The sequence below is a fragment of the Numida meleagris genome, chromosome Z (genome assembly GCF_002078875.1).
Source record: "Numida meleagris isolate 19003 breed g44 Domestic line chromosome Z, NumMel1.0, whole genome shotgun sequence".
Lineage (NCBI taxonomy): Eukaryota > Metazoa > Chordata > Aves > Galliformes > Numididae > Numida > Numida meleagris.
In genome coordinates this window covers 52,959,909-52,979,008 of record NC_034438.1, presented here as the reverse complement: position 1 = coordinate 52,979,008, position 19,100 = coordinate 52,959,909, and the positions used below count along the sequence as shown (strand labels likewise).

The 19,100-nt window shown below is 40.6% G+C and overlaps 1 protein-coding gene across 3 annotated transcripts; it reads left to right on the top strand.

Moving 5' to 3' along the window:
- LOC110390234 (S-adenosylmethionine synthase-like) lies at positions 1–19,039 on the top strand. Of its 3 annotated transcripts, none has more exons than XM_021381465.1 (9): positions 1–138; positions 7,568–7,645; positions 8,458–8,580; positions 9,444–9,556; positions 10,261–10,404; positions 11,788–12,006; positions 13,493–13,675; positions 15,509–15,642; positions 18,787–19,039. In XM_021381465.1, the coding sequence occupies exons 1-9, from the start codon at positions 66–68 to the stop codon at positions 18,887–18,889; spliced, it is 1,170 nt and encodes a 389-aa protein (XP_021237140.1). In that variant the 5' UTR covers positions 1–65; the 3' UTR covers positions 18,890–19,039. The 3 variants fall into 3 exon arrangements, with proteins under 3 accessions (XP_021237140.1, XP_021237143.1, XP_021237142.1); XM_021381468.1 differs by lacking the exon at positions 1–138 and adding an exon at positions 1,985–2,097; XM_021381467.1 differs by lacking the exon at positions 1–138 and adding an exon at positions 7,100–7,156.

Genomic DNA, 19,100 nt, shown 5'->3' with positions numbered 1-19,100 from the left:
TCTGGGCTTGTTCCGTAGTTGCTTTGGGTCTCTTTCATTTGCAGGCTCGCTGAAAATACCAAGTCATGTCAAGCCATTCCTCAAAAAAAGAAAAACGGTTTCTTTTTACCTCAGAATCTGTTGCAGAAGGACATTCTGGTAAGTCAGAATACTGACCATATCTTTGCTTTTGTTAATACTCGCACTGAAGAATGCTGTGTGATGAAAGTTGAGTTCTATCTGCCGTAATTAAGAAAGAGCCAGTTAATTATTTTGATTAGTGTTTTTACTTCCTTGGCAAGAATTTGTTTTATTTGTTTAATATGCAGTATAGTCTGGTGTAGACAACTTAGAACTTTTACTTGAGAGGAAGAAGCATGCAGATGTCTTCTACAGATAGACTTAGAGCTGCTGCATACACAGGACAATGATTTTAATTGCAATTCTGCAGTGAAAAAATGTGTCTTTCACACATTTAATTCTGAAATTCTGAGAATACTAAGCATTGATTTTTTGTCAGAGCTGCCTTCCGGATATTTCTGTAAATACTAAGTATGGCTATTTTTCCAAATTGCTCTCTTTAATGCAAGTTTACACACGCTGTAGGTGGAGCAAAAAACATTATATTTTTCTGGGACTGAAAGATAATACTTCAGTTATAATCGCTGTTCTTTAAATTCGGGTATTTTTCACACAGCTTTGTTTAGACAAATGTGCATCTAGAAGCTATATTAACTGATGGAGAAGAGAAAGTTCAGGCTTCCACCAGAAATACTAGTGACTTAAATTTATAGTAAAGGTAGAAACATCTGTTTTTATTTTAACTTTCAAATGGAGGACTTTAATGTTAAGACTAAAAGTAACATTGCCTTTTTATTTTTCCATAATAAAATAAAAGATAAAAAGCCTAGTAGTGAGTACGTAAGGGTGGTGTCAAACACTGAACAGTTGCAGATGACTTTTTCTTGTGTATGTTTGTTCTTAGGATTCCTATTCCTTATGTGGGAATTGCATAGTGTGAGACCAGTTATTGTAGTATCACGTCTGCTCAGCCCTTTAGTGAACAGCCCAAAAGGTGCAAGACCACTGCAGCATGTAGCATTATATCGAGAATGACTGCAGCCACTTCTTTGCTTTTGAACACTGTGCTATTTGTTGTAATGGGGCAAGTAACTGAAGGCAATAAAATTTATCAGTTCTTCCAGGATATGTCATTCCTGCTTGAGTATCAGACCCTGTGTTTTGAATCCATTTCACACATAAAGGACTTTGTTTTCCTCAGGGCTACTGATTAATAAACTTTGGAATTTGACATCATTCATTTTACTCTGGATTGTAAAAATAATTTCTGGGTCTGAAATTATGACCACATGATGTTTCTGTCTTTCATCTTGTGCCCTTGGGTCTTCAAGCTGTGGTCAGGTTTTATCAGTGATGGTACAATATACTTTCGCAACTGACCATGTTTCTGATCCTGTAAGTAAACATACTAGCAAGAAATTTCAGTAAGGTAAGAGGGCATATGTCACACCTGTCTACAAGAGGGGCCCAAAAGAGGATCCAAGAAACTATGAGGCCATTATTTCTACTTCAAACCCTGTGAAAGTAGCAGAATGAATTCACTTAGAAAATATTACAAGCCAAGTGAAGCAGGTGCCTGGGAGCTATTAGAGTATGTTGGAAGATACTACTTTATGGTTCCTGTGTTAAATTCTCTGTAAGCCTTGAACTTTGCACTGAATTACAGACTTTTTCATTCTGTTTTATTTAATTTTTATTTTCTCTCAGAGGCAGACCACGAGTCCAGTGTTGGCCTCCTCACCTCCTGAACTGTGCTCTGTTAGGTGGTGGGGTGCCAGCCTAGCACTACCTCCATGGCTGCCTCTTGTGGGGTTGGGGCTAGCCCTGAGGTCTGCTGTGGGCCTCCCTCTTTAGGGGGTGCTAGGGCCTCTCAAGTGAGTGCCCTGCCCCATCTGGGCAGGGTCTGCTGCCTCCACCTGCCCCAGCTTCTCCTGAGGCTCCTCATCTGAGGATACAATGGTGGTGGTAGGGTGCCTGGGACTCCCTTGAATGATGCTGGTGCAGGGGTCTGAGGTCTCCTGGATGTTACTGGAAAAAGTGAGTCCAGACTTCAGGTGGGAAGCTGTGCTCAGGGGTGATGAGCACTGGCTCTGCAGGCCTCTGCTCACCCTGCAGGCCATAACCTGAGTGTGCTGTGGGTAGTGGGACAGAACACTCTAAATAATCATTCAAGGGGGAAATAGGTCCTAGCCCAGGAGCTGTCAGTGCTTGTTGAGAGGGCTTTAAACTAGATATGAAGGTAGAAAAGAATAAAGGCAGGCCTGCTGGAGATGAGCCTCGGGCAGTGATGACAGGACTGGGGGTGAGGCAAGGGGCTCAGCTGAAGCGCGTTTACACCAATGCACACAGCATGGACAACAAACAGGAGGAGCTGGAGGCCACTGTATGAAAGGCAAACTATGTCTTAGTTGCCATTGTGGAAACATGGTGGAATCCTTTCCATGACTGGTGTGCTGCAATGGATGGCTATAAGCTCTTCAGCAGGGACAGGCGAGGAAGGAAGTGTGGTGGTGAGGCTCTCTGTATTAGAGAGTGCTTTGATGTTGTTGAGCTTGGGGCTGGGAATGATAAGGCTGAGTCTCTGTGGGTAAGGATGAGGGAGTGGGCCAACAAGGAGGACATCTTGGTGGGGATCTGTTACAGACTGCCTAACCAGGATGAAGAGACAGATGAGGCATTCTACAAGCAGCTGGCAGAAGTTGCATGATCTCCACCCTTGTTCTCATGGGGGACTTCAACTTCCCTAATCTATACTGGGAATACAGTACAGCACAGAAGTCTAGCCCGTTTCTAGAGTGTGTAGAAGATAACTTCCTGATGCAGCTGGTAAGAGAGCCTACCAGGGGAGGTGCCCCACTAGACATGCTGTTCACAAACAGAGGACTGGTGGGAGACGTGAAGGCTGGGAGCTGTCTTTGACAGAGTGACCATGACATGGTAGAATTCTTGATTCTTGATGAAGTCAGAAGGGGAGCCAACAAAACTGCTACCTTGGACTTCCAGAGGGTGGACTTTGAACTGTTCAGGACACTGGTAGGGAGAGTCCCTTGGGATTCAGTCCTGAAGGATAAAGGGGTCTAGGAAGGCTGGTTGCTCCTCAAGAAGGAAGTCTTAAAGGCACAGGGGCAGGCTATCCCCCTGTGCCTCAGGATGAGCTGGTGGGGAAGAAGACTGGTGTGGATGAACAGGGAGATCTTCCTGAGGCTCCAGGAGAAAAAGAGAATCTACCTCCTGTGGAAGAAGGGAAGGGAAACTCAAGGAGAGTACAAACAATTTGTTAAGATGTACAGGGAGAAAATTAGAAAGGCAAAAGCCCAGCTTGAACTCATCTTGGCCTCTGGGGTAAAAGAGAACAAAAATTATTCTTATGAATATATTAATGGTAAGAGGAGGGCTAAAGAGAATCTCCATCCTTTACTGGATGTATTGGGGAATGTGACCTCTGAGGATAAGGAAAAGGCTGAAGTTCTCAGTGCTTTCTTTCCGTCTGTCTTTGAAAGTCAGACCAATTATCCTTGGGGTACTCTACACCCTGACCTGAAAATCTTGGATGGGGAGAAGAATAAACCCCCCCATAATTCAGGTGGAAACAGTTAGAGACCTACTACTCCACCTGGACTGCCACAAGTCCATGAGACCAGATGGAGTGGTGTGATGTTCAAAACCAGGGTGTTGATGGAGCTGGTGGAAGTGATAGCCAAGCTGCTTTCCATCATCTATCAGCATTCGTATTCAACCGGAGAGATCTAGAGGATTGGAGGCTTTTTTGTGACTCCCATCTACAAGAAGGGTCATAAGGAGGATCTGGGGAACTACAGACTTGTCAGACTGACCTTGGTGCCAGGTTTATGGAGCAGATCATCTTGAGTGCGATCACACAGCACGTGTGGGACAGCCAGGGGATCAGGCTTAGCCAGCATGGGATCATGAAAGTCAGGTCCTGCTTGACCAAGCTGATCTTCTTCTGTGATCAAGTGACCCGCCTGGTAGATGACGGAAAGGCTGTTCACACGTCTACCTAGACTTCAGCAAAGCCTTTGATACTGTCTCCCACAGTTTTCCTGGAGAGGTGGGCAGCCTGTGGCTTGGACAGGTACACTCTCTGCTGGATAAAGAACTGGTTGGATGGCTGGGCCCGGAGAGTAGTGGTAAATGCAGTCACATCCAGCTGGCAACCGGTCATGAGTGGTGTTTCCCAGGTGTCAGTACTAGGACCTGTCCTGTTCCGTATCTTTATGAATGACCTGGATGAAGGCATTGAGTGCACCCTCTATGAGTTTGCAGATGACACCAAGCTGGCAGGAAGTGTCGATCTGCCTGGGGGTAGTAAGGCCCTACCGAGCAACCTGGACAGGCTGGATAGCAGGGCTGAGGCCAGTGGGATGAAGTTCCACAAGTCCAAGTGCTGGGTCCTGTGCTTTGGCCACAACAACCCCACGCAATGCTACAGGCTTGGGGCAGAGTGGCTGGAAGACTGTGTAGAGGAAACGGACCTGGGGGTGTTGGTCGATGCTTGGCTGAACACGAGCCAGCAGTGTGCCCAGGTGGCCAAGAAGGCCAATGGCATCCTGGCTTGTGTCAGAAATAGTGTTGCCAGCAGGAGCAGGGGGGTGATCATCCTTCTGTACTCAGCACTGATGAAGCCACAACTTGAGTACTGTGTTCAGTTTTGCACTCCTCACTACAAGAAAGACACTGAAGCCCTGGGGCGTGTTCAGAGAAGGGCAGCAAAGCTGTGAGGGGTCTGGAGCACAGGCCTTATGGGAAGCAGCTGAGGCAGCTCGGATTGTTTAGTCTGTAGAAGAGGAGGCTCAGGGGAGACGTTATTGCTCTTTACTACTATCTGAAGGGAGATTGTGGCCAGGTTGGGGTTTGCCTCTTCTCCCATGTAACTAGCAATAGAACTAGAGAGAATGGCCTCAAGTTGCGCCAGGGGAGATTCAGGCTGGATGTTACGAAATACTACTTTTCTGAAAGAGTGGTCAGGCACTGGAATGGGCTGCCCAGGGAGGTGGTGGAGTCACCATCCCTGGAGGTGTTCAAGAAACATTTAGATGTTGTACTGAGGGACATGGTTTACTGGGAAATACCGGTGATAGGTGGACATTTGGGCTGGGTGATCTAGAGGTCTTTTTCCACCTTGGTGGTTCTATGATTCTATGATTCCATGGTCATTGTCCAACTTCACTTGAGTACTGGATGGTCTTTATATTGTGCCCACATATGGCACATCTCATCTCCTTTTTACCCAGCAGAACGCACAGCTGTAGCAAAGCTGATGGAGACAGGGGGTCACATAGGTGACATCATCCCAGCTGTGCCCATAGATGGGCCTAGTCCAATGGCACCTCCATGGCCCTGGGCTGTGCAGTGGGCTGAGGAGAGATGAGATTAGGAAGCTCCTCCCCTCACTGGCACTGCAGCTGCAGGAGGCATCACAAACAGGAAAAGAGAGAGAGAGGCCATGGTCACTTGCTGTTCCCAGGGCAGGCAGCTGTTATGCCCTGGTCCCTCAGCAGCACTCTCCCCCATCCCTTGCTCCCTGCGACCACTCTGAGGGCCGTGTTCCCCACACTGCTCACCTCTGCTGCTGCAGGTGCACCCTGCAGGGTCCTGGCTACCTGAGCCAGGTAGGACTAGGGAAACACTAGAGATACTGTGGGATGGGCACCAAGAACTGCTGCTGACAGCCCCACAGCACCACCCAACCCAATGCTCCAAGACTTGCAGCTGTGCTCAATGCTGGTCTCTGCAGGTGACTAAATTTATACATGAAGGTCAGTGAGGTCGCAGTCATCACCAGCTGATGCCACGATTCCTAAGTTGGTGACTTCACAGCCCATTGCTGCATGTATTTGGGCAACTCTGAGCCTCCATCACCTTCCATCACTCAGTGATTTTCCTTTGTAATGGTGATATATATGGGAACATAAAAATTGCATGTTTGTTACCTTTACAATAATCCACCTTCCATGAACTGTTTGCACTTTCTGAAATGTAGAGACACTTTTTTTGCCTGTTCTGGTTTGGCTGAAATAGCAATTGGTGGCAGACTCTGTGCCAGGCTTGCTTCTTACACCAAGTGCTCATATCACAGCAGGCTGTTTACTCATGCTTTCCTGTGTAACTTACTCCAAATGGAATGTGCTTTAGCAGGGAGTTGGACTTGGTGATCTCCAGAGGTCCCTTCCAACCCCTATGATTCTGTGATTCTGTGATGTTTTGGACTGCAGAATAATTCTTCTCTTGTTTTATAATTTCATTCTGATGCTTGTTTGCTTCCAAAGCAGATTAAAAGCAAAAAGTAATTTAAGGCGTACATTCAATTATGCTCCTTCATTAACTTTCTCTTTGGGCCCTCTAGTTTACCAGTACGTGTAATGGTATTCCCACTTGAGAAGTTATTTTAGACTGATAATTGCGTAGATAACTATATAAGTTCTTGCAAACAGTAAAGGTGCCTGGCTCATTGATACAATACTGTAGATGTAGCTGTGTAGTTGTACTGCTGAAGGTATTTTTTTTTTTTTTGTAATGATAGTGGGTCAAGATTAATGCATATTTCTCACATTGATTCTGCAGATATGTAATATTTTAAATATGTACTTCATCAGAAGTAACATGATTTGCTTTTATCTGGTTCAGTTACCCTGAGGAGAGAAGAATCTCAATTTGTCCCTTAATTTATTCACTAAATTTAAACAAAGCAATTGTCCTAATGAAAAGACAATTATGGCATACTGAGGTTTTACTTCTTCAGTAAGTAGCAGGTACTATAGGCAGAATAGGTAAAAAAGGTTTTCACCAATGCTTTTGTTCTTAAAAATAAGTGGCCAAGATAAGAAATGTAGCTGTGGAAACTGGTAAATGGCTAATGTTCATCCCTGAGAGGATGACTGCAGATTGTTTTCTAAACTCAAATGGTCTGGATAGTTGTGCATAATTGCAGGAGCATGCTTCAATCTAACACACCTGCTTGTAGGAAGAACAACGCCTCTTCCCTTAAAAGCATAGACACATGGGATCTCAGAGACCCTCACTGGAGGTAGAGAAGGGATAAATGATAGCTTAACTGCACATCTCTGACAGTTACTAGGTGAAGATCAAAATGAGTATTTCACATAAAGAGTGCAATAAGGAGGATAAGAACACAAAACCCCTACTGAAAGAGCTTATCTTAAATATGTATTCAGGAGATACTTCATACACCTTCTCCTGAAACTAATATTCCAGAATGCCTTCACAGGCCTTTGTCTTTGTGCCCTCACAAAGGCCGGCTGCTTGTTCTTGCAGATGATAGTAATATGTTTGTTGGGATTAACTTGAGGAGAAGTGTGGAAACAGGATAGGACACATTCAGACTTCTAAGTTGTTGAAATTGCCCCTTGGCAGATGCTCCATAAACAGCGACCTATTGCCTATTGGACATGAAATGTTGTGAAGAAATCACTTTTCAGTTTTTAACACAAAATAAAAATGTTGCATCTTTTTTATTTTTGTCTTCTAGACAAAATGTGTGATCAGATAAGTGATGCTGTTCTAGATGCTCATCTCACTATTGATCCAGATGCCAAGGTTGCTTGTGGTAAGTACAATGCAGACATAAAAACAGATTAATAAATTGCAACAAGTATACAATGTCTGTCAGTGAATAGTTTAGACTACTCTTCTGTCCAAAAAGAGAGGATTGAATGGGATATGAAATAAAGTTATATAATTGTAGGTTGTATTGCTGTGGTGAACCTTTTGTGACTGACTGCTATATGTTTAAGATCAAATGGAGAGGATGTCCTTGTTCATTGCAGGGGATTTAGACTAGATGACCTTTAAGAGTCCCTTCCAACTCTATCAGTTCTGTGATTCTATGAAATTTGAAGGCCGCAGTGATGCTTGGAATATGAAATGACTCCGCATGTAATTGGTAATGTGGAGCTTACCACTTCAGGTTGCTGTAGATGCTAAAAGCTTTCATGGTTGCCAAGGGCAACTGGGTGAATTAGTGTAACAAAAATCTGTCAAAGATTGGTAATGCCATCTGTTAATAAATTATGTCCCTCTAGCTTCAGGAGGTCTCTGAGCTGAAACTGAAATTGATGGAGAACAGAAAAGCATCTGGAGAAATAACTCTGTACACTTGACCTGTCCTTACAGATGTTTGTTGCTGACTGCTATGGAGTTAGGATGTTTGCATTGAATGGAGCCACCTTGAAGTGATTTTTATGTTAGTATCAGTTGAAGAGAAGAGTAATTGCACACAGACATATACTTAAGCTAGGGCTTTTCTCTATGTTTCCTCAATAAGCAATCATTTGTTTAGAAAACCTTATTCAGGATCATGTTCTGCAATTGTAAAAGTAGCAGCAGTAGAATTCTTTTTTTTTTTTTTTTTTCCTGCAGAATGTGTGGCAAAAACTGGAATGATTTTGCTTTGTGGAGAGATCACATCCCGGGCTATAGTAGATTACCAACAAATTGTGAGAGAGACCCTTAAGAGAATAGGGTATGATGACTCTTCTAAAGGTGAGTGTGATCCTTTCTTCATTCATTGTTGGATCTGTTCTGCATGTGGCCAAAATCTTGTTTTTATGGTCTTGGAAATAAAAAGAAATATGCATCCAGACCTACAAGAAAACTTCATGGATGTTGACACATTTTTGTGCCGATGCTGAAGAAGCTACTTGAAGATAGTATATTCACAAAGCACTTATTCTTGGAAAGACAATCTACTCCTTTTCCTCTGATGCAGAAAAACTAGTGTTTGCTCAGTTGCTCAAAAGTAGTTACATCCACAGGTTTATACAGTGAAAACTTAAACCTTGATGATCCTTGCCCTAGGAGCAAATAAGGCTACAAAATTTGAATTTAATGCTAAAGGGAATTCTTTATGTACTCTTAAAATATTTTCCCATTGTATCTTCATTTTAGCATTTTAATCCCTTATGCAACTGTAAGGGATTCCTTCAGTCTTCCCTTTTCATATATTACTTGCACAGTTTTTCTCCAGTTCTCAAACCTGCAACAATAACATCAACAACAAAAGAGTAACAATTTCTGGTACCATTTTCCACGTATGGTTTGAACCCTAGGCATCTGTATGTAAGAAGTATCACAAGATTTTGTGGTGCAGCTGGGGTTACACTTGACCTGTCAGTTTAAAGAGCTCATTTCAAGTCTAACTCACCCAGATCCTAAGGCTGTTAAAACAATATGCTAATATTGTCTCCTTTTGTTAGCAGTACAAAACCATGATGGTATTGGAAAATTATATACTTAGATTTATTAAAGGCTTAGCCACGGTAACTAGATAATCCCCAAAAGCTTCTTTATTGGATAGTAAACTTTCAAGAATATATGATCTCACTTCCCAAAATTTCCTTTACTAGGATTGGACCATAAGACTTGCACAGTTTTAGTGGCCTTAGAACAACAGTGTAAAGAGATCAAGCATGCTGTCTCCCATGGCAAGAGCGATGATGACATTGGAGCAGGGGATCAGGTAATGGGATTTTATTCTAGACACTGAAATGGAGTATATGTGCAAGCAGTTAGATTTGTGCTGGACCAGAGACTCTCCTTTATAGCCACTGTACAAATTAAAGTGTAAGAATTAATTGTAAATACTGTGTATTGTCTTAATTATCAGAAATGCAAAACAAACAAACAAACAAACAAAAACCAACCAAAACCAAAATCGGCCAAAACCAAAGCAAACCAATCAACCAAACAAGAACAACAAAATGACGTAGCCATCACTAGCTTCAGTGAAAGTGGCTTTTCCTGTGGCTAGTGGCATTACTGGTTAGAGATACAATTAAGCTTTTGATCAGTAGATGGCAGTGCTGGTCTTTTAAATCCTTTAGTAGCCCGGTTCTGCACCTCAGGCTGCCTTATTTCAATCGTCATGAATGGGGAAAACGCCGACTAGACTTTATGAGCTTTATGTCTATTAAACCTTTGCAGTGGATTCTTACGGATGCTTAAGTAACCTCTGGGAATCGATCCCTTCTATAAGTCTCATTCTTGTGCATGCAGATACGTAAATATTATTTGAAGCTGATTGTGCATCCAAGTATACTCACTCCACAAGTTCCTGCTATTTCTAAGTTTGGTTGGTCTTAAAGTACTTTGTGGCAAAGACAGGTGCGGAAATGAAAAGAGAACATGGAAATGGGTGGTGTAATTCCCCGTTTTTCAATGCAGGGTTTGATGTTTGGCTATGCCACTGATGAAACTGAGGAATGTATGCCCTTAACAGTCCTCCTGGCACACAAGCTTACTGCAAGGATAAAGGATCTGGAACGAAATGGAACATGGCCCTGGGTTAGACCAGATGGGAAAACACAGGTTTGTAAAGTAGATGCATAGGTAATAGTTCACAAACTTTAACAGCGAATAACAGCAGAAGTAATTTACCCCGTCTGCTGCTGAACTGGAATATATATATATAATATTTATATAATATATACATATACATATGTATTTCAAAAACGATAGTGTTATGTTCATATTCTGAGGCGAGGTGGATTTCACAAGGTGCATTTGTGTGTAACAGACATAGGATATTTAACCTGTTCTGACAGTGTCTTTATAGTTTTCTTCAAAATAACTCTAGTATTTTGCTTCTTTTCCTTTGAATGAAGATTAACAAATTACTGACAAGTTTAGTGGGTTTTTTTTGTTTTGTTTATTTTTGCTTTTGTTTTTATTTCCTGCATAAATATCTATATTCCAGAGTTTTGGATTGAGAAAACTGTGGTTAAAGCAGTTTCTCAGTCAAAACAGACCTGTTCTTGTGTGAAACTTCATACACGCTATATTTGACTAGTGGTTGAAGCCACTGACCAGACTGTGTTACAGAGCTGAGTAGGTGAGTCACTGAGCCACACTGTAACACTAATGCACTTTGGCAGTCTCAAAGGCAGTCCTCTGAAAAGCCCTTTCTCTTCCAGGGTGTGAAATCCACAGAAGAGGAAGGGAAATCTATAAATGTTACACTTCCAAGACAGCACAGTGTTTTATTCTTAAATTCTTTTGCTTTGATGGAAATGAACTGTACTGAATTGTACTGCTACAGCTGTTACAGTGCAGCATGGATTGTCCCCACCTTTTGTTGGTGGTGCATAGAACATGTGAATAGACTGGTTTCTGCATGGTGTATATATGCAAACATGCTTGGAGGGTAGAAAACTAGAGAAATCTTCTTTGTCTACAGGAAAACCTGTCCTGAGGGTGGAGCAATGTCATGTATTTTATATGTATATAAAAGCCGTTCAAAGGGTAGCAAAGAATACAGCTCACCATATCATCAACCACGCTCACTCATTTTGGTAGGGTTCTCCAAATGTTATTTTGGCTTTACTTTGGAGGCTCACTATTTGAAGTTACGTTAATATGCAAAACTGAGTGAGTTTAGCTTCTGCCAGGAGTAATCCTAGGCTTTGGTATGGAACTGGTTGATTTTTTTTTGTATCTGTGTGGAAACGCAGATAATACCCTTTACTTTTTGTAGTGGTGCTTTAGCACTTTCTATGTTCTTTTTCTACAGTGATACTAAGTATCAGCAACAAGATATTATTTTCCTTCCCCTTTCCCTTCATTTATTTATTTTTTTGCTGTAGAAAAGAACTATGAAGTTCCTTTTGAATTTTCAGACCGGTTTTCTACCTGAAAAAGTGTGCTCTAGGGGTGTTCCTGGCCTTGATTCAGTACCTTTTTTTTTCTTTCCAGGTCACTATGGAGTACAAGGAGAGTGATGGAGCGGTAGAACCTATCCGAGTGCATACAGTTGTGATCTCAGTACATCATGCTCCAGATATACCTCTACAACACATACAGAAGGAGCTAATGGAGAAAGTTGTCAAAGAAGTCATTCCAGAGAAGTATCTTGATGAAGGCACGATTTATCATCTCCTTCCAAGTGAGAAGTTTGTAGAAGGTGGTCCTAAGGTATGGTACTTCGAAAGAGTAAAGGATAAAGAGACTTGGATTCAGAAAGCCTGAACAAACTTTGCCACATGTTTCTAAATGTTCTCTTGCACTGGTGTACCCTTAATGGAAAAAGCATAAATGTTTTTAAGGGAGCTTCAGTCACTGCTACTGGAGTTTTTGTATTGGACAGCTTGCATTGAAACTGAGCTTTACCTGGTTGGATAACCAAATGTAAAAATCTCTGTATTGCTTCCAGAAGGTATTTTTAAATGACCGAAAGTCAGCCTTTAAGTTACATGCTAAAATTCCTGACAGGAAGTTTATCTGTTCTTTCATGGTAAAACAAATTAGCAAACACATACATGTACAAAAAAAAAAAACACCGAGAAATAACAACACCTTCTATAAATGGGTTTTTATATATAAATGTAGGCTTCAACATTTGAATTATTCAGAAAAGCTGCACAAATTTTACTGGAGACCTTAATGCACCAAGCCTCTCTCCACTCATCAGAATTTGACTTGTGTTCTGCTTTCCAGGTGCTAGGAAGTTATAAGCAGATCATTACTATGAAACTGTAAAAAGGTTTGCTGCACTTTTTTTTTTAGTTTTGTAAAAGGAGTTTAAAGAAGGATCAAAACTACAAGGTGTGCTCATGATTGTACTCTGATGATGTAGAGGAACTGCTTTCATTGAGGAATAAATATCAGTTTTATTCTCATATTATTTATTCAAAGATTTGAATTTAGTGGATTAATGCAGTTTGTGCTTTTCAAGATGGAGTTTTTGACACTCTGGAGTTTAGCAGCTTGCAGTCACCAGCTTTCTTAATCTCACAGAAAGGCAGTAATTCTCTGCTGGCTGAAGAAGTTAGAACATCTCATCAAGTTGTGGGAAGCAGGCAAACACCATGCAAAAGTGTTGGGTTCCACTGCTGGGGACTGAGGCAGACAGGAAGAAGAAAGGAGAAATACCAAACGGTCCTTCTGCCACCAGTGAACTGTTTGGTGAACTCAGCTAGAGTATTTCAGTGCTCTTGTGCTAAACAGCACTGAGCATGAAGTGCCCCATGCAGTGAATTCTTCTTCTGTAGTATGTGTATGTAAGTGAATCTTGTTGACCTCTTTGGTTACACACGATCCATTCTTCAGCAAGGCTTTTATCGTTCTAAATTCTTCACCTTTGTCAGGTGTTACTGAATGAAATAGTTGATCAGTATTTTGACATTGCTAATCTGAAGGGAGCACACCTTTTGTAGTACTTACTGTTATGCCACATTCGTATCAGTCTTCAAAAGTTATTGCTGCACAGATTGTTTAGTACATCTCTGAGAAATAACCCAGTTATGTAGAGCTCATTCATTAAACAGTTGTAAGTAAAAACAGATGCAATGAACATTGAGTTGTATTTGTGGAAAATACAAAACAAGACTGTACCCAATAGCCTTGTATGGAAGTGGATAAACTGTTGTGTTTTATAGGTACTCAATTTCTTGTTCTGCAGAGTGATGCTGGTCTGACTGGCAGGAAGATCATTGTTGATACCTATGGAGGTTGGGGAGCCCATGGTGGAGGTGCTTTCTCTGGAAAAGACCCTTCCAAAGTTGATCGTTCTGCAGCATATGCAGCTCGATGGGTCGCAAAATCTCTGGTGAAAGCTGGTCTCTGTAAAAGAGTATTAATCCAGGTAAGAGCAACTGTGAAAGTAATATACCATAACAGAAATTCTTTCCCGTGTGTGGCCATTCCCTCAGAATACATGTTTACAATCTATCTCCCATTCCAGTCTAAGAATTACATGTCTCATACTAGAATGGGTGATCCCATTGGGAAAATATTAAGGAGTCCTATGGAGGAAACCAAGACACAGGCCAGGAAGCACCTGGAATAAGGAGTGTTCTCAGTAACACTCTTTCTCCAGCTGTGTTGCTACCCCTGCTACCAGCACCTCTTTGCATTATCACAGCTTTTACTTCAGCAACTCAGCTGATGCTCTGCATACACATCCATTCCCAGCACTTCAACCTGGGCTGCACTTCACGTCACAGTTATATGTTAGCAGCGCCTAGATGTGGTTGTGCAATCTGCTCTTCTGAATAGCCTAATTACTTGTAGCTTAAACCATGTTAAGCTACATTTGAAAATACCCTAAAGTTACTGTGAGTTCTCTACTGTGGGTTCCACTATGGTGTAAAGTGTAACTAAAATCAAAATTCAATCATATGATTATTTGTTTTTAAGAGCTTAAAACAAGAAGAACTTTCATCATCAAAAGAGAATCATTTCCTTCCTTGGATATGAATTTTTGAGACTTCTAAGTCTAAGAAGCTGGAAGAGGTGTTTTATTGGCACCTAGACAGTTGTGCCATTAGTCAGAACCCAAACTGAATGCTAAAATGTTGAGATGTGTCTAGGCATTTTGTTATAATTCTCTACATACATGTTTATTCCAAGTAGCTGCTATGTAGTAGCTTTAACCCAGTGCAACAAATTAGGATGTTAAAATATAGCAGTGATCCTGCTGGTATTTTTCTGGAGGAATGTGTCTAAGAACCCTTTACTTTCTCCCTGGGCCAGAGGAGAAGTCCATTGAATGTGCTTAAAATCAGTAATACCCTGACATCTCAGTTAGGAACAAGACCCCTTGCTTTAGGTGTTCATGTGTTTGATATTTGATCAAACTTAAAGTGTGCAGTAAGACAAGGAAAGGACAGACTAAGGAGAGCGCAGATAGTGATGGCTAGCAAATCACTTTTTTTTTTTTTCCCTGAGGGACAAGAAGACATCTGACTTCCTGGTATGCACATTTTTGGTGGTATTTTGGCACACAGACATCATTGTCTTAATTCTTCAGTTAGGTGGGAATGTTGTTTCATAACTCTGAGAGATCCTCCTTAAATTCCCAAGCCTGACGTTAGATACGACAAGATTAATTTCGTTAACAGCAAACTATGGAGATGTTGGACATTTACAGTGAAAGTAAGAAAAGAAGAGAGAACGAGAGCAGAAAAGCAAAGATCTTGTGAAGTCACTGGAGTCTGGATTAAAGTTAACAAAAGGAAATATGTATCAAGTGGAAAAACAAATGTATTTTCAGACCAGTAGTGGCTGTATGCTATGGTAAGACCTTGCTGGCCTCTGATTAGTCTGATGATTGAGCTGGCTTTGCTATGGACGTTGTTTCCTTGCAAGCCAGCCTTCAGTACTGAAAATTCAAAATGCATAATGGAGGGAACTACAGACTGATTAGCTGTATATTATCACAAATACTGCATAGGTTTTCTTTAGTATGACATAGAATTATTGTCTTATTTGTTAATGAAAATGAGACCTAGCATTAGACCTAACATTAGGCTTAAGTAAAAGGACAAATAGCAAAAACATATTTCCTTGCTCTCTATATGTATAAAAGTACGTGTGATCTTCCCTTGATAAATGTGATAGCCATTTCCTTTCTCCTAAGCAAAATGTAGGAAGGACTGTTTTAACTGCATCTGGGTTACATGCATGTCTTCTACAGCTATCATACGCTATTGGTCTGAGTCATCCTCTTGCGATCTCGGTGTTTCATTATGGAACCTCAGACAGATCTGAAGAAGAGCTGCTTGAGATTGTACAGAAAAACTTTGATCTACGCCTTGGAGCTATCATAAGGTTTGTGTGCTGTTTTATTTGCTGAAAGAAATCATATTCTTAATGTTCCTTAACAGTTTAATATTAAAGTTTCTGGCTCCTAACCTCCCAAAAGTCACCTTCATCATATGTCTAATATTGCTGTTGTTTTTGCTGTTGCTTCGCCCACGCACTCAGTATGATATGCAAAGGCCAATTCTTAAATTTGGTCACAAGATGTACTGAATAAGTAAGACTTGTGTCAATTATTTAATGTCATATCTCCCAGTAACTGCGGTAGTGTGTTGTGTTGCACTTTGTTAGCCAGGTGGCATGCTTGATAAAGTAGAATTAAAATTTAATATTTGATGTAGATAGGCTTTCCAAACAGTCTGTTTAAAGGGTATGTAAGCCTATCAGTCCTTGACTTATCTGGAGGGCATCAGAAATACTGGCCTTTACTGAAGAAAATTAAGTACGTTCTCCCTGCCCTTGATCTTTAAGTGACAACAATTTGTGAGACAGTTACCACAAGATGGCAAGATTCTGGTGTCCTCACTTCGCAAGCAGTCCTTTTGAAATGAGTGGGAACTTATGTGCTGCAGTTTGCCCTTACTCATGCACAGAAACTGTGTGTTGCCCTACTACAGTAGTGGCAGAATAGTGTTTGCTGCTGCTTTTCTGGGGATATTGGCCACTAGACCAGAATAGAAAACGACAGTTTTAAGTTACTAGCTTCTTCAAGCCTGCATTCTGCATCAGAAAATCTGAAAAATGAGACCGTCACTACTTGTCATGCAGCTCTACGTAGCCTGTATAAAGTCAACTGAATTTGATTTAAAAGGAAGACAGATTTCTTAAATGCTTTCATAAACCTTGATAAGAGATTGAAATATCTTGTGTTTTAAGAAAAAAAAAAAAAGGGAGGGGGGGGGGGGAGAAAAAAGAAAAAGCTTGCCCTGAGATGAGCTGTCTTGAAGTGAAAATTCAGTTGCGAGCAGAAGCATGACTCACTGTGGCTACCATACAGTCGGTGAGGACAAGAAAACCCCCTGCAGCCAACTCAGCTGTATAACTTTCTGAAATATTTCTGGGCCTAAGCAAGCAGGTGTTTTAGACAGATATTAGTCCTCATACTTAAAGAAGTATGGGAATTATCCTGTTCCCTCAGAGAGCAGGCTGGAAGAGAGAAGTAGATTTGGCATCCGTACCTACCAGCAGTGATCCACCTCCATACAGAGTAGCTGTAATTTGATCTTAATATTTTTTCTTCTGTTTTTTCTTTTCCTAATTAACTCATGATTCTTTATGTGAACTCTTATGAGGTAGAGCTTGTTGCGAATTTGTAGTCAGTCTTCTTCAGACCTAATGGTAGAGGCTCACCTTCTCAGTCCTGAAGAACTTTTGAATCTCCTGGCTGATTTTCACTTCTTTTTTTCCTATTAAGGAAGCTACCACACTGTGAATTCATCCCTTATTAAGCTCCATAAAATTTGACATTTGAGCTCAAGTCTAAGACAGATACCAGCAAGAGTCTGATTTCATACATGAGGGAACCACTTTGTCACCTTCAGCAATGCTAGATTTAAAACTAGCCAAATGTTAACATATATGCTTATTATTTGAGCAAACTACTTTAAATGATTCACTTCTCTTTTCCATCTGGAGCTATTCCTATCATTCTAATCTATATATTCTATAGGAATGTTTACAGTATTTTACTCTGAGGGGAAAAATGCCAACATCTGAATGAATAGGAGGGCGTCTTTTGTTCCTTAAAAGGAGAGCCAGCTTTCAGAATCAAGTAGTATCAACATTTTTTCTAGTGTGGCCAACCTCTTGCACTTCTTTTTAGAATCTTTCCTGAACATATATACTGACAGTAGAGCTAACTTTTCTTTCAAATATTCTGAGATGATGCAAAGCATTATAGCAACTTAAGTTGCTAGGTAACATTTTCTAAGTGTTAACAGTTTATAACTCTTCTTTGCCTTTGTAATTATGGTGGTTCATAACCATCAGCAGCTATCAGACACTTTCCTTGATTGAATATGTTCAAAAATGCTACATTTTTATAGTACATTTTCCTTGCCCCAAAGTGGTGAAAGCAATAGAAAAGGAGACGAAAGCAGGCAAAAAAACAAGAACATTGTGTAGTGAGTATTTCCTTGTTAAACTTTACCTCATGACCTTCAAAGTTATTTAAATGGTGCTGGCTATCAGTCCTAAGCAGCTAAGCAACAAAACACTTCATAAGGTCTTACTTTTTATCTAGTCAGAACTCGTATTTTGATGGCTTTTCTGTTAGGGTCAAGTACAAATGACTGTACTAGCTGTTGGAGCATGTGATCATATTGCAGAAAATGTTATTTGAAACAAGACTTAGCTGCTGTACATCGTGAGATCAACAAATAATCCCTTAAGTGTGAGAATATGTAATACCTTCACCATCTGAAATGGATTAGCTATGCTACTAGTATTTGTTCTTCTTTCCTTACTCTGCTATTCCTAAGGCAGCTTTCTCTCTATTAGTTCAAGGTATGAACAATCTATTTTAAATGTGCTTTCAAAAATAATTGAATAGAATAATAACAAATATAAGAAAGCATAGATAGAAGAAAATATGTCAGACCTTGTCTAAAATAAAGGGAAACGTCTGTATGGATACCTGTGACTAATCATTTAGCGTAGCTGCAAACTGCTACATGATGCAGACCAAAAGGCAACAATCGTGACTTGCATCTTCACTATTTATCTAATCATAATTACTGTTAAGCCCTATTCTAATGATTTCATGCATCTGCATAAGCAGTTTTCAACCTCCACACCTAGATGATCATCCTTCTCTGCTTCTTTTGAGATCACCATTGTCTTTATAGCACAGTAGCATCAGAAAATATTCCGTAGTACACTTAAAATAACACCTGAACTTCATTCCAGTTGTAGTGCTTCTGTATCACGAAGTTTAAAAAGCTTTATTAATTGGTCTTTGATAGATCTGAAGAAAGCTGACAGTAATCACTTTAAATTGAAACCAATAGCTTACTACTTTAGCTGCTATAAATCTGTGTGATTGTGCAAGGAAACAACACCTAACTCATCTTTCTTCCAGGGATAATTCTAATCGTCCCTCTGATATGTCTAATCACAAAACATGTTGGAATAATTTTTTTTCTTTTCATTTAGGGAGCTGGATTTGAAGAGGCCAATCTATCAAAAAACAGCATGCTATGGGCACTTTGGAAGAGAAGAATTTACATGGGAGATACCCAAAAAGCTTGTGTATTAAGCTTTTCAGAATGCTTCATGTAATTGACAGGTTGTTTAACAATCAGATACAATTTCAAGCTGTTCATATAAAGACTGTACCTACTCTTGTTTTGAAATGACACTGTGTGGCTAACAGATGTACTAAAAATCATATGTATTCAAATTCTAACTTTCATAGTGGTCCTGCATTTCAAATGTCTTTGGTAATGTGAACAATTTAGGCCTCTGGC

What these genes read in the sequence shown, in the direction of transcription:
- LOC110390234 (XM_021381465.1), top strand. Translation starts at nt 66, where the DNA reads ATGTCAAGCCATTCCTCAAAAAAAGAAAAACGGTTTCTTTTTACCTCA. An exon ending in ACATTGGAGCAGGGGATCAG is followed by an intron (nt 9,557 to 10,260) that starts GTAATGGGATTT and finishes TTTTCAATGCAG; the next exon opens with GGTTTGATGTTTGGCTATGC. An exon ending in GTAAAAGAGTATTAATCCAG is followed by an intron (nt 13,676 to 15,508) that starts GTAAGAGCAACT and finishes TGTCTTCTACAG; the next exon opens with CTATCATACGCTATTGGTCT.